The following is a 13775-nucleotide window of genomic DNA, read 5'->3' as shown; positions in this document are numbered from 1 at the left end:
GGATGTTGTTTTTAAATTCTTTGAACATTTTCTTTTGGTGGGTGGGTGGGGGGTGCACACCCAGCAGTGCTAAGGGCTTACTCTTAGCTCTGCATTCAGGAATTATTCCTGGCAGTGCACAGGGGACCATAAGGGATACCAGGGATTGAACACAGATTGGTTGGATGCAAGACAACCGACTGTGCCATATCTCCAGTCCTATAAAATATATACTTAGGTGATCAAAGTTTGCCTATTGAGGTGTATATCAAAGATAAAGAAAGGAGACACCAATTCTTTGTGTATGGCTCAAGGTAGATTTCTCAGCACTGTAGCACTGTCGTCCCATTGTTCATCGATTTGCTTGAGTGGCACCAGTAATGTCTCCATTGTGAGACTTGTTGTTACTGTTTTTGGCATATCGAATATGCCACGGGTAGTTTGTCAGGTGGGATACTCTCAAGTAGCTCTCTGGGCTCTCTGACAGAGACGGAGGGATCGAACCCGGGTCGGCCGTATGCAAGGCAAACGCCCTACCCACTATGCTGTCGCTCCAGTCCATTGGTTGCTTTTTCATCACGCCACTTGACATGTATCTTTTGATAACCTTTTCCAATATGGGTTGGTACTTAAAAAAAGCAAACACTATGCATTTACTGCACCTTCTCAGGTTTTGTTTGTCCCCCACCGCCATTTCCTTCCCCTTTTCTGCTGTTATTGCTGTGATGTTGAGGGCTCATACGTGTAGTTACCGTGATGCTCTCTGAGGGTCTCATATCTAGTTGAGGCATTTGCACACCTCTCTTTTGTGCTAGTCAGGGTTTGCTCATTCTAGTTGTGGTGCTTGCTGGGGATCACTGTGAACTCACACGCATGCATGGCAGGGTCACACTTCTGGGCACAGTGCTTGCACATTTTTAGCTTTTGTGTGTATGTGTGTATGTGTGTGTGTGTGGAGGGGAGGGGGGTCGGTGTTACACATTTAGTGCTTAAACATAGTAGGTGTGTACTTGATCACATGCACTATTTCTGCTCCTCATGCTTGCAAAGTAGTTGTTCTTATTTTTTATTTATAATTTAAAAATTTTTTAAATTGAATCACAGTGAGATACAGTTACAAAGTTGTTCATGATTGGGTTTCAGTCATATAATGTTCCAACACCAGTGTACATTTCCTGTGACCAATGTCCCCAGTTTCATGCCTCCTTCCCCGCACCCCCCCACCCTTCACCTCTATTGCAGGCTCTCTCTCTCACTCTCTCTCTCTCTCTCTCTTCTTGCAATATGGTTTGCAGTACAGATAATGAAAGGCTATCATGTATATCCCTTTACCTACTTTCAACACTCAGTTCTTGTCCAGAGTGATCATTTCTAACTATTGCCATACTGGTCCCTTCTCTAAACTAACTGCCTTTTGCCCTCCCCATGTACTTGTAGCAAGCCTCCAGCCATTGACCAGTAAGCAGTTGTTCTTAGCTACTGAATCATCAACCATCCCTGGGCTTTTGTTAGTTTGGGGGATTTTTTTTTTCAGTGTGTGGGTCAAATTCAAGGTCTCACAAAAGCAAGGCAAGTGCTCTATCCCTGAACTACATCCCTGATCTACCCTCATGTTGTGTCTTGTGTTTTGGGTAGGGGGCCCTGCCTGGCACTGCTTGTGGGTTACTGCTGGATTGGTGCTCAGGGATGACTCCCTGCAGTGCTAGAGGACCATGTGGTGCTTTGGATAGAATATGGGTCTTCCTCATGTTAAGTATATATTCTAGGCCTAGAAGTCATTCATACAGCCCCCTCCTTTTAAAACCACATATTAGATAATTTTCCATGTCAGTACATGTACTTTTTAAGGATTGTATAATAATTGCAGTGTTTATTAAACACATGTAAATGCATCAGTGACCAGAATGTTAGTGTATGCACTGACAGACTCAGGGTAATCTTTTACCTTTAGGGGTGGGTGAAAAAAGAGTAAGTAGCTGGAAATAAGGAGCAGCCATATAGGAAAATGGTTTTGGGAGGTGGAATTGGCAGTGAGATCATGTAAGACAATGACAAAGAAATCACCATTATTGTATTTAAAATTTTAGTTTTCGTACCTTAAAAGTGGAAGTCATATTTCACTGAAGAAGAAATAGGCAAGAAAAAGAAGACAGGAAGTCTAGAGTGACTACTCAGGGCAGAAGGGACACTGATATTAAATGTGTACTGAGTTTCAGGTTTTTAGGAAGAGCTGTGTGTTATCTCAGATGCACAGAACTTATTTTGTCTGCCTGCTGCGTAAGACAAATCTATTTGTTTTGTCCAAAGGATGTTTGATTTTATGCACACATAGCTCATGGTTTAAAGAAGGGAAACTTCTTTCTACTCCTTGTAGAAAAATTCTTGTTTCTTCATTTTTTAGGTATATATGGGGGAGGGTGGGTAAATGAATATTTTGGTTGATTTTATATCCGCCATCATTTTCTGAACCCAATCATGAGTCGAGCTGTTTTCTGATTCCTTCACACCCAGGCCCGGTATGAAAGCCAGAGGCTCCAGCTGGAGTCGGAGCTGGCTGTGCAGCTGGAGCAGCAGGTGACAGAGCGACTGGCGCAGGCTCAGGAGAGCAGCCTGCGGCAGGCGGCCTCCCTAAGGGAGCATCACAGGTACTGGGACTCGCTACTCTGCTTCTGCCTGGCTGCAGAGGATATGCCCCGCCTGTAGTCTCTTAGATTCCTTTACTATTTTCTGACACATTTGATCCTGTCAGCCAGGACCAAAGGTAGAAGAGCTGCCTCCAGATACACTTAGAGGCCCAGCGTACTGGTAATTCCCACCCTGTGGGGAATAGTCCTTAGCCAGTATCTTCCAGACACAGGCATATCCTTCCCCAGTTCCCTGGCAGGCTGGGATCTATGGACGTGCACACACATAGCTGATCTGTGGCTCACACCCTCTCCCTACCTCCTTGTGGGGTGAGGCTCCCTTCTAGCCCAGTCTCATTTTGCAAACCCATTTGCCCAACTTATTTTTTTCCTGAAAACACTTTATTTAAACGTGTCTAATTTTCTTATTTGGGGTGGCACGCATTGGCAGTTCTGGGGGCCACCAGGGCTATAACCAGCTGTCCTTGGAGTCATGAGGTGTTGGGATGAATTTCAGAGCCTCATGCATGTAAGGCATGAGATCCCTTTGATCTAGCTCCCTGGCCCTGGAAACACTTTTTGTTGGGTGGGGCTGGGGGGCTGCTCCTGAGCAGTGCTCAGGGCCCTCAGAGCTGCTAATGGCGATGCTAGTATGATTCAATGCCAGGGCCTAAGAATGCGGCCCTGCTTGGGCCCTGGCGTGCCAGGAGTTACTAGGCAGTACTTGGGCTCTGTGTTGCTGAGGATGGAACTGGCGTCCTCCGCTCACAAAGCTTTTGACCTGACCCCTGTGCTATTGCCCCAGACCTGGAAGTAGTGTTTTGTTGGCCACACCAGGTGGTGCTCTTGGCTCAGTGCTGTGGGGTGAGGGGAAGGGGTTACTTTTGGTGGTGCTCAGGGAACCAGAGGTCTGACCTGGCCTCTAGCATGCAAAGCATGCACTCAGCACATTGAGCCATCTTTCTGGCTCCTGGAAACACTTGTAAAATTAGTCACTGCCCCATTTGTCTTAACATAGAGTTTCCACTCTGAATTACCCATCCTAACGCATCAGCCTCATTCTGATCCCACCTGGCCACTTCCCCGTGAACACAAACTTGACTTTCCTCACTTACGTACTTTTGTCCCTTTTTTCAGTTCAATTCTTTTTTCTTACTATGTCCTCTCAGGAAGCAATTGCAGGACCTCAACGGGCAGCACCAGCAGGAACTAGCTGCACAGCTGGCTCAGTTCAAGGTGGAAATGGCAGAAAGAGAGGAGCGGCAGCAGCAGGTGGCACAGGACTATGAGCTCAGGTACCGGGGGTTTCTCAGTCCCCAGGTCCTCCCCTTTGCCTAGGTTCCAAGCTGGGACTTACATAGATCTGCCTTTAAGGTGATCCCAGCTTCTTTCATATTCAGCTTATTTCATTCTGAGAGGCTGCTTTCACCCAGCCATGTCTCACCTCTGGTATCTTTTCTTCAGACTGGCCCGGGAGCATGCGAGAGTGCGGGAGCTGCAGAGCGGGCAGCAGCAGCTGGAGGAGCAGCGGGTGGATTTGGTGGAGCGACTTCAGGCCATGCTACAGACCCACTGGGAGGAAGTCAGCCAGCTGCTGAGCACGGTCACTCTGCCTCCCCACCCCCTGGTCCGTGTTGCCCTGGGAGCTCAGTGGGCTCCGGATAGGGCTTAGACACGTAGCTCCCTTCCAAGGGACCTCCTGAATTCAGTTCTTCAGACCCACATTACTGGGGAAAAAAGATAAATCTGTAAACATTATCAAAGAATAACTGTCTCATCACCAAAATAAATATGTTGCGGGCCCATAGCTCACCCAGATGGGTCCCATTACCTAGGGCTCCTCTTCTCCGGAGCCATGGGGTAGTGAGTATTTTGCTGAATAGACCACTGAATTATGATGTTATAAGCAAAAAATCCTGTTGCTAAGTTCTGCCCTGGAATGGGGTAGTGTCTCATCGTCACCCTTCTTGTGCACCTCTCCCACTTCTTTTCTAGTGGGGTGCAGGGAGCCCTCCCAAGATTTGCTTAGGGAACCTGGGGTCCTTCCCAGTAATTCTTGGTCAGGTTGGCCAGTGGTTCGGTTCAGTGTCAGGGCCCAAGGATGTGGCACTGCTTAGGCCCCGCAGTCAGTGATTATCTAGGCCATCCCAGCAGTGCTTGGGAGTCTCTAGGCCTCCATCAGTGATGCTCTGGGGACCATGTGGTTTAGATCAAACCAGGGTTGGCCACATGCAAGACATGAGTCTTATCCTCTGTGCTGTCTCTTCAGCCCCATTTCCTACTTTTTTGTTTTGTTTTGTTTTGTTTTGTTTGCTTTTTTGGGTCACACCCGGCAATGCACAGGGGTTACTCCTGGCTTGTGCACTCAGGAGTTACTCCTGGCGGTGCTCGAGGGACCATACAGGATGCTGGGAATTGAACCTGGGTTGGCCGTGTGCAAGGCAAACGCCCTACCTGCTGTGCTATCACTCCAGCCCCCGCGTCTCCTACTTCTTTTAATTATAAAAATTTCATCCGTAAATTAAATTAATGTAACCACTATTACTAATGTCTTGAATGTCCCACCCTTAGTAGTCTTCTGTATTCATTGTATAAATTTGGGGTGGTTGGTGGTTTTACACCACACCTGTGAGGCTCAGTGGTTACTCCTGGCTTTACACTCAGGAATTACTCCTGGCACTGCTCAGGGGAATGTATGGGATGCTGGGGATTGAAACCTGGTTAGCTGCATGCAAGGCAAATGCCCTACCAGCTGTACTATATCACTCTGGCCCTATTTTATAATTTTTTTTTATTTAACCAAATGCTTTTTGGTGGACATTAAAATTGTTTCATATATTTTGATCCTGTTAAGAGTGCTATAATTAACATCATTAATACATGTCTTTGTGCAGTGTATCTAAAATTTCTTGAAACAAAGTTATAAAATTAAAAAATGCATTTTAAAGTTTAATAGAGGGGATTGGAGATACAGTACAGCAGGTAGGGTGCTTGCTTTGAACACAGCTGACCCAGGTTCAATCCCTGACATCCCAAATGGTTCCCTTAGCCCTGGAAGGAGTAATTCTTTAAGGCAGAGCCAGGAGTAAATCCTGAACACTCCCTGCTGTGGTACAAAAACAAAAACAAAAAAAAAGTTTTTTCTTATAGAGGGCCAGAAAGATAGTACAGGAGTAGGGCACTTGCCCTGCACATGGTCAACCCAGGTTTGATCCCTGACATCCCAGATAGTCTCCTGAGACAAAAGAAAAAAAGAAAAGAGAGTCTGGTTCAAGTGGTAAAGCTTTAGGTTTGATCCTTTGGCATTGCATGGACCCTGAGCATCACTGGGTATCATAACAGTAAATAACATATTCTTATTAGCTTTTATTTGTATGTTATTAAATCATTAGATACTATTTATTAAATATATGCTTTATATTGAGCAGAATCCCTCTAAAGAAAGATAAATGTACATATACTATACTCTCATTAGATAGGCACTTATCAGAATTTGGTTTTATTTGTTTTGGGGCCATACCCAGTGCTCAGGGCTCATTCCTGGCAGGGCTTGGGGGGACCATATGGGGTGCCAGGGATTGAACCCTAGTTTGCTACATGCAAGGGAAGCACCTTACCCTCTAGACTATTTCTCCCACCCCAGAATTTGGTTTTATGTACCAAAAAATATACCTGTGGAAAGCATAAAGATAAACTATGAATGACAAGTTTGATTTATGGAAAAACTATATGGATCACCAAATTTCATGTGTGTGTGTGTTTGGACCATATTTGGTGGTGCTCAGGGGTTACTCCTGGCTCTGCACTCAGGAATTACTCCTGGCAGTTCTCAGGAGACCATATGGGATGCTGGGGATCGAACCTGGATTGGGCACATGCAAGGCAGATGTGCTACCCACTGTACTATGGCTCTGGCCCCCCAAATTTCCTTTTTAAAGAAATTGTACTAATTTGTTATTAAATTTATGTACTCTTATCTCTTTAAATGTACCGAGATTTGACTCTTTCCACTTCTGTCTTGTGCCTAGGTTCCTGTTGCCAAGCCTTCCAGCCCTGGGCCTCAGGAACCAGAGAAGGGCGAGAAGAGGATCTGGAACGTGCCTCAGATGGCAGTGGCCCTGAAACCTGTAATGCAGCAGAGTCGGGAAGCAAGAGATGAGCAGCCTGGAGCACAGCCTGTTCTCGGCAGCTCTTCCCCAGATCTCAGCCTTCTGCTCGGCCCCCCTTTCCAGGGCCAGCATTCCTTCCAGCCCCTGGAGCCAAAGCCGGATCTCACCTCATCCTCAGGTCAATGGGGACAACTCATGGTGGTTCCGGTGTTCCAGTTGGCTTTTTCTTACTCTCTGTGACTTGAGCATTTTGTTCCCCAGATGTCAATGACCATAAGTTGAGAGCAACAGAAATCTAATTAAGTTGTACAAATACAGGGTATACAGGGCTAGCAAGATAGCTCAGAGTGCTGGAGAGCCTGCTTTCCCTAGAGGAGGTCTGGATTCCATCCTGGTACTGCAGGATCCCCAAGGCTCCTGTCAGTGACCCCCAGCACAGTCAGGAGTAGCTCCTGAACATCGTTGGGTGAGGCCTGAAACCAGAAATAAAGGGAATAGGAGCTCATGGAAATGCGATGGAGCTGGACCTTCCTAGGGCTGCAGTTGAGACCAGTGTCACTCTCAGGAGCTGACGTAGCTCTTCCTTCTCACTGTGAGTTTCTGTGGGCTTTGAATTCTGCCATAAGAATTTCTAGAATTTTGGCTTTTTTTTTTTTTTTTGCTTTTATAACTTTGATCTGAATGAATTAACCAGCCAAGCCAACATCAAGTTATAGCATTGACTCCAGCCAAGATTCCAGAAAACCTTATTGAAGCATAATGTCTGTTTTCTAGGTCCAGCTTATAGAAAAGCAATATGATGGGTTGATAAACATTCCCTGTATTGACTGATTTTCGGGGGAGGTATCTACCTGAGTTTAGTAGGCTGTGACTTGGGTGAATGCTGTGAATGATGCAAACAGATGACCCGGGCTAAATTCGGAATAAGGGGTGTGTGCTGGGGGTATGCAGGCTGAATTCAGAGTAAGGGGTGCATACTGGGGGTGTGAGTGGGTGGTAGAGCGCATTTCTTGCATTCATGAGTCCCTGAAATAGATCCCCTAGCACTACAAAACTTAAAGAATAAGGTGCTGGATCGATAGCACAGCAGGTAGGGCATTTGCCTTGCACGCGGCCGACCCAGGTTCGATCCCCAGCATCCCATATGGTCCCCTGAACACCGCAGGAGTAATTCCTGAGTGCAGAGCCAGGAGTAACCCCGGTGCATTGCCAGGTGTGACCCAAAAAGCAAAAAAAATAAATAAATAAATAAAAAAGAATAAGATATTACATTTAAATATTTCTAAATTATGTAATAATGAGTTAAAAAATAAGAGTATGTTCTGGTGAAGAGATCAGGCCATGTCTGTTAATCCTACATCATTAAGAGTATTGATTTTGTTCTTTAAGGGGTTTAGAATAGTACTTATATATTTATTTAGCTTTCTCCTCTGTATATACTTTTTAAAAAATATTTTATAAAATAGTTCACAATATTTGATTACATTTGATATTTGAATACCAATCCCACCACCATTATACCTTCCCACCACCATATTTGGGTTTTTACATCCTGAACCCCAATCCCTACCCCAAAGCAGAACTGAAATAATTTATTTTGCATTGTTTGTTGTGAAAAGCCACTGAAAATACTCCAAAAAAGTTTCCTTAGAGTAAAGAGTGTGAAGATTGTTGTATTTCACCCAGGGGTCATTAAACCCTTCTAAAAGAGATCACTAACATGTTGTTAAAGGTTGAGTCTTGTGTATATGTCTTGTGTGTGTGTGTATGTGTGTGTGTGTGTGTATGTATCTGTGAAAAAAAAAATATTTCCTTTAAAATTGGTTGCCTCCGGGGGCTGGAGTGATAGCACAGTGGGTAGGGCGTTTGCCTTGCATGCAGCCAACCCGGGTTCTATTCCCAGCATCCTATATGGTCCCCCGAGCACTGCCAGGAGTAATTCCTGAGTGCAGAGCCAGGAGCAATCCCTGAGCATTGCCAGGTGTGACCCAAAAAGAAAAAAAAAAAAAAAGATTAGTTGCCTCCTACTTTAAACCCCATCAAATGTGGTGCGGGACTCTTGGAGTATAGGTGTATGAGGTATGAGTTGTTGCACAGCCTCAGGAATATGTTTGCTTGTGGGTGAGGCTCTGCCCGAGCATGTGGAGAGCAGCCATGAGCATGGTGGCCATTAAATTCTGGAGGTTTTCAGCTGCTGGGGCTGGGTCCCTAGGGGTGGGGAGGGGTCTTGTATATACTTCTGCATACACTTAGGAGTTATGGGCTATTGCTTTCAACCATCTCCTCTTTAGCTCTTTTGTTTCTTTTGTGGGGCAGGTGTGGGGGGGGTTGGCATACCTGGCAGTACTCAGGACTTACTCCTGGCTCTGTGATTAGGGATCTCTCCTGGTGAGCTTCGGGCAGGGGCATATGGGGTACGGGGCATACCACATTCCCAGCTCTACTCTCTCTGGCCCCTGTTTTCTTTTCATTTTTTGGTTTCAGGGCCACACTTGACAGTGCTGGGCCTACTCCTGGCTCAGTGCTCAGGGATCCCTCCTGGTGATGCTTGTGGGACCATATGGTATTGGGGACCAAACCCACATCTTTTGTTTGCCAAACTTGTACTGCCGTTTGTTAAGATATGTCTTTGGCCCTTATTTCTCCCTCATTTAAGTCACAATAGCTCTTAAGTTAGGAACAGCTCAAGCGTTCTCCAGGTATTTTAGATTTTGATTATCGTCTTCTAGCTACGATGCCCTCCTTACATAGTTAATAGATTTGTTTTATTCTGGGCATTTGGTGAGTTAATTTGTGGAAAAGCTCCCTTTCCCTATAATACACGCATGATATGCACTGTACACCTGGGGCCTCACACACACACACACACACACACCACATGCACACACATGCACACAATGCGTGCACGGTCTCATATTACATCTAGGGCCTTCTCCTCTGCAGTTGGGGCCTTCCATCCTGATCATAGAGCAGAGCGGCCATTCCCTGAGGAAGAGCCTGGGTCTGATGGGGATGGCTTCCTGAAGCAAGGGCTGCCCCCTCCTCAGCTGGAGGGCCTCAAGCATTTTTTGCACCAGGTAAGAGAGGGTCCACTTGTTCTCATTATTTTCCTTTTCTCTTTCTCTTTTCTTCTTTCTACTCTAGAACTCTAGACACTTTGTCCTTTTAGAACTAATTCTCAGCTTCTTTCTCAGTCAAAGTCCTATCTTATAAATTATTTTGCAACTGAATTAGCTGGCCTTGGTTCTTAATTCACTACCACCCCTGCTTCCTTCAGATGCCTCAGTAATTTTTTTGGTCATCAGGGAACCTTTCTATCTTGTTCCCACCAGCTGCTGGAGACAGTCCCACAGAACAGTGAGAACCCTTCTGTTGACCAGTTGCCTCCTAAGTCTGGTGAGTACCAACTCTCAAGGAGGTTGGATTGTGCCTGGTAAAGATGGAAGGTGGTTAACAGGGAACTTTTCATTTCTGATAGCGGTGATGGAGTGTAATGAAGGCCATGCTGTGTCCTTGGCTCCCTGTCCCATTTTCTTAGTGTTGTCTCTCTCTTCTTTTGGGCACTGTGCTGTGGATTGAACCTATGCCTCATACATACAAGGCAACTCCTCTCTGGATGAGCTGTATCCCAGTCCCTTTGATTTTTCCTTTTGCTAGGTCCTCTGCCCGCCCCAACTTGGGAGGAAGCCCCTCAAGTGCCACGTCTTCCACCCCCTGTTCATAAAACTAAAGTGCCCTTAGCCATGGCATCTAGTATTTTCCGAGCCCATGAGTCCAACGAGTCAACCCGTTCACAAGGCAGTGGTCCCAGCAATGTTTCCCCAGAAAAAGGTAAGCTGGTCACATTTTTTTGGAGAGCTATAAAGGGAAGGTGTAGAGCCAGTACCTTGAATTGAAGGCCCTTCTAGATGCCTATGGAAATGTGGGGTGAGGGATGCCAGTGGGGCCACAGGATGGTGACCCTTCATGATATGTCTTCTTAGGTGGAGATGAACTCCCGTTCCCAAGGCAGCTGATGGAGGTGTCTCAACTGCTCCGATTGTACCAGGCTCGGGGTTGGGGGGCACTGCCTGCTGAGGATCTGTTGCTTCACCTGAAGAGGCTGGAGCACAGTGGGTAAGACACTTAACTAGTGAAGTGTACATTGCGAGCCAGGAAATGTCTCAGTAGGGGATAGTGGTTGTGTATGTTGAGTCTTACCTTTTGTCTTTTTCTGTGGAATAAATGGAGGGTGAGTGTAGATGCAGTCATGATGAGATCTCTATTTTCCACCTTCCTTTTATCTCTGCTACCTATTTCATCTTTAAAAATAAAAAGCTCGGGGCTGGAGCAATAGCACAGCGGGTAGGGCGTTTGCCTTGCACATGGCCAACCTGGGTTCGATTCCCAGCACTGCCAGGAGTAACCCCTGTGCATTGCTGGGTATGACCCAAAAGGCAAATAAATAAATAAATAAATAAATAAATAAATAAAAAGCTCATGTCTTCCTATCTTAGGAGTTTGCCCCCCCTTCCCTTCCTTCCTCTTCTCCTCCCCTCCCTTCCATCCCTCCCCTCCCTCCTTTGCAGGGACCAGAGGATGTGTTCCTGCTCAGGCCCTGCAGGACCAGGGTTACCCGGGCCACACCTAGCAATACTGGGGGATCTCCAAGGCTTCACCTGGCATGTGTAGGGGACCATATGGAGCTGAAAATGGAACTGGGTTGGGTGCCCTAACCACTGTTCTTTCTCCTAGCTCCTCTCTGTAGGGGCCTTTCCAAGCAGTGCTATAGGGGTCCAGGAAGCCGCTCCGGGCGATGCTGAGCTTTGTGGCGTGGGCCTGCTTGTTTAGTGTACTCAGGGGCTACCAGGGCTACACTGGGAGGTGCTGGGGCGATGTGCCATATTTGGTGTCACACTCAGAGCTCCCTTGCATGTTTTAGGCCTGTGCTCCATCAGTTTGAGTTCACTTCCTGGCCCCAGGTTTCCCCTGTCTTCATCTTGCAGCTCCAAATTCAAAATTTTAGGCTTTAGCCATCTAGAATACCTGATTCCACTAGTGTTACCTCTTCTTTGGTCTCAGGTCTGTCTGGTTTGTTCTTATCCTAAAGGTAGACACTTGCAGAATAGTTCTTTAGTCCAGAATTGGGGAGACCGTGGGAGGAACAGCTTTCCTTTCCCTATTTTGTGATTTGTGTGACAGGAATGAGACTCGTGGGGAAAATTTGCCCAGAAGGAACACAGATGCTCGCATGGGTGAAATCTCCCGGAAGGAGGTGAGGAAAAGTAGAAGGGCGGGGGTGAAGGATGGAGTGACTCTTATCACTTCTGTACACTCCCCCTTCAACTGGCTTCTACTCTGGTACCCTCCCACTCGAAGGATTCATATTAATATATGAATTTTTCTTTTTTTTCTCCTCATGCCTCAGATTCCCTCCCAAGTTCTCCCTCGCCGCCTTGCTACAGCTCCTAAAATGGAAAAACCTTCAGCCCGGAAGAAAAGTGCTCATCCTGCCCCTAGTAGCATCAGGAGTCGGGGGGGAATCTGGAGATAAGCCTGTTACCCTGCCCCTCTTCGTTTTATTATTACCACCACCACCACCACCACTACCATCATTGTTATCTTAATAAATGCTCAGTAATATGTACTAATGGTTATGACTTAGGGATTTGGAAAGTGGAGGTTTAGTTGGAAACTTCTTTGTAAGAAACTTCACTTTATTCCCTTGTCAAATGTTTCTTATATTTTGTGGAAAATGACATAAATTCATCAAAAGAAAATGCTCTAGAGCTAAGTTTAGTGTTTTTAGTGAGCTAGGGTTCAGTGTTTCAAGGTAAAGCTCTAGTTGATAGGATTATTGATGATCCTTATTTTCATCTTTGTACTTTTCTGTACTTCCTAAATTTTCTGAAAGAGAATATATTATTAATCAGAAAAAAACTTTTCTTTTAATTTATATTTTTTTAAGAAATTAAACTTTCAATAAAAGACTTAATTCATGAAAGTTTGAGTAAAATTTGTTGGGAAAATAGTTTCCTCTTTTAGAGAGACAGACATAGAAAGATTGCACTCATCTATGGTATATAGAATAACAGAGTGGGAGACTAACACCCAAGAACTGTAGAAATAAGTACCAGGAGGTTGACCCCATGGCTTCGAGGCTGGCCTCACGTTCCGGGGAAAGGTCAACTCAGAGAAGCGATCACCAACTACATTGTAGTCGAAGGCCATGTGGGGGAAGGGAGTTGCGGGCTGAATGAGGGCTAGAGACTGAGCACAGCGGCCACTCAACACCTTTATTGCAAACCACAACAGCTAATTAGAGAGAGAAAACAGAAGGGAATGCCTTGCCACAGTGGCAGGGTGGGGTGGGGGGGAGATGGGATTGGGGAGGGTGGGAGGGACACTGGGTTTACGGGTGGTGGAGAATGGGCACTGGTGAAGGGATGGGTTCCCAAACTTTGTATGAGGGAAGTATAAGCACAAAAGTGTATAAATCTGTAACTGTACCCTCACGGTGATTCTCTAATTAAAAATAAATAAATTAAAAAAAAAAAGAATAAAATAAAAATAAATAAAAAAATAAAATAAAATAAAATAATAAAAAAAAATAGTTTCCTCTTTTAAAAGAAGATAAATCTTGGAGCCAGATAGATAGTTCAACAGGCTAGAGTTTATACTTTACATGTTTAATACCTGGCATCACATGGTTCCTTGAGAACTGTTGGGAGTAACCCTGAGTTGGGAATAGCCCCCAAGCACCTCTGGGTGTGGCCTAAAAGTATGACTCAAAAATAAGTAAAATAATATAACTTTTGGACTCCCATCAGTGGGGATTCTGGTGAACATATTATGCTCTAGGTAGTAGATATAGATATATTATGGTTGCTTAAAAGTTATGTTTTTAAAACATATAAAGCCAGAGATGAATCTCAGAAGTGCAAGTGCATTGCATGTGGAAGGCCTTGAATTCAATCCCTGGCACTGGAAAATAAAACTTGCCCTGCATGCAACCAGCCCGGGCTTAATCCCCAGCATCCCATATTGTCCCCTTCGCCCTGCCAGGAGTGATCCCTGAGTATGA

At 45.5% G+C, this 13775-nt stretch overlaps 1 protein-coding gene across 7 annotated transcripts in view; it reads left to right on the top strand.

Annotated features, from left to right (window-relative positions):
• CNTROB (centrobin, centriole duplication and spindle assembly protein) overlaps positions 1 to 12695 on the top strand; it is a 33554-nt gene extending 20859 nt beyond the window's left edge. For 6 of the 7 annotated variants that reach the window (XM_055130468.1, XM_055130473.1, XM_055130469.1 and 3 more), the window contains 10 exons: positions 2491 to 2624; positions 3773 to 3898; positions 4068 to 4230; positions 6632 to 6890; positions 9656 to 9789; positions 10045 to 10108; positions 10370 to 10543; positions 10696 to 10828; positions 11894 to 11966; positions 12120 to 12695. In XM_055130468.1, coding sequence (XP_054986443.1) covers positions 2491 to 2624; positions 3773 to 3898; positions 4068 to 4230; positions 6632 to 6890; positions 9656 to 9789; positions 10045 to 10108; positions 10370 to 10543; positions 10696 to 10828; positions 11894 to 11966; positions 12120 to 12245 — 1386 coding nt within the window. In that variant the 3' untranslated portion in view covers positions 12246 to 12695. The remainder of the gene's footprint in view (positions 1 to 2490; positions 2625 to 3772; positions 3899 to 4067; positions 4231 to 6631; positions 6891 to 9655; positions 9790 to 10044; positions 10109 to 10369; positions 10544 to 10695; positions 10829 to 11893; positions 11967 to 12119) is intronic. The other variant, XM_055130470.1, reaches the window with a different exon arrangement.
• Positions 12696 to 13775: the final 1080 nt, after the last annotated feature.

Source organism: Sorex araneus, chromosome 3 (assembly GCF_027595985.1).
Source record: "Sorex araneus isolate mSorAra2 chromosome 3, mSorAra2.pri, whole genome shotgun sequence".
In the NCBI taxonomy this organism is placed as follows: domain Eukaryota; kingdom Metazoa; phylum Chordata; class Mammalia; order Eulipotyphla; family Soricidae; genus Sorex; species Sorex araneus.
Note: the sequence above shows the minus strand (reverse complement) of the source record. Positions and strands in the feature narration are given on the sequence as shown.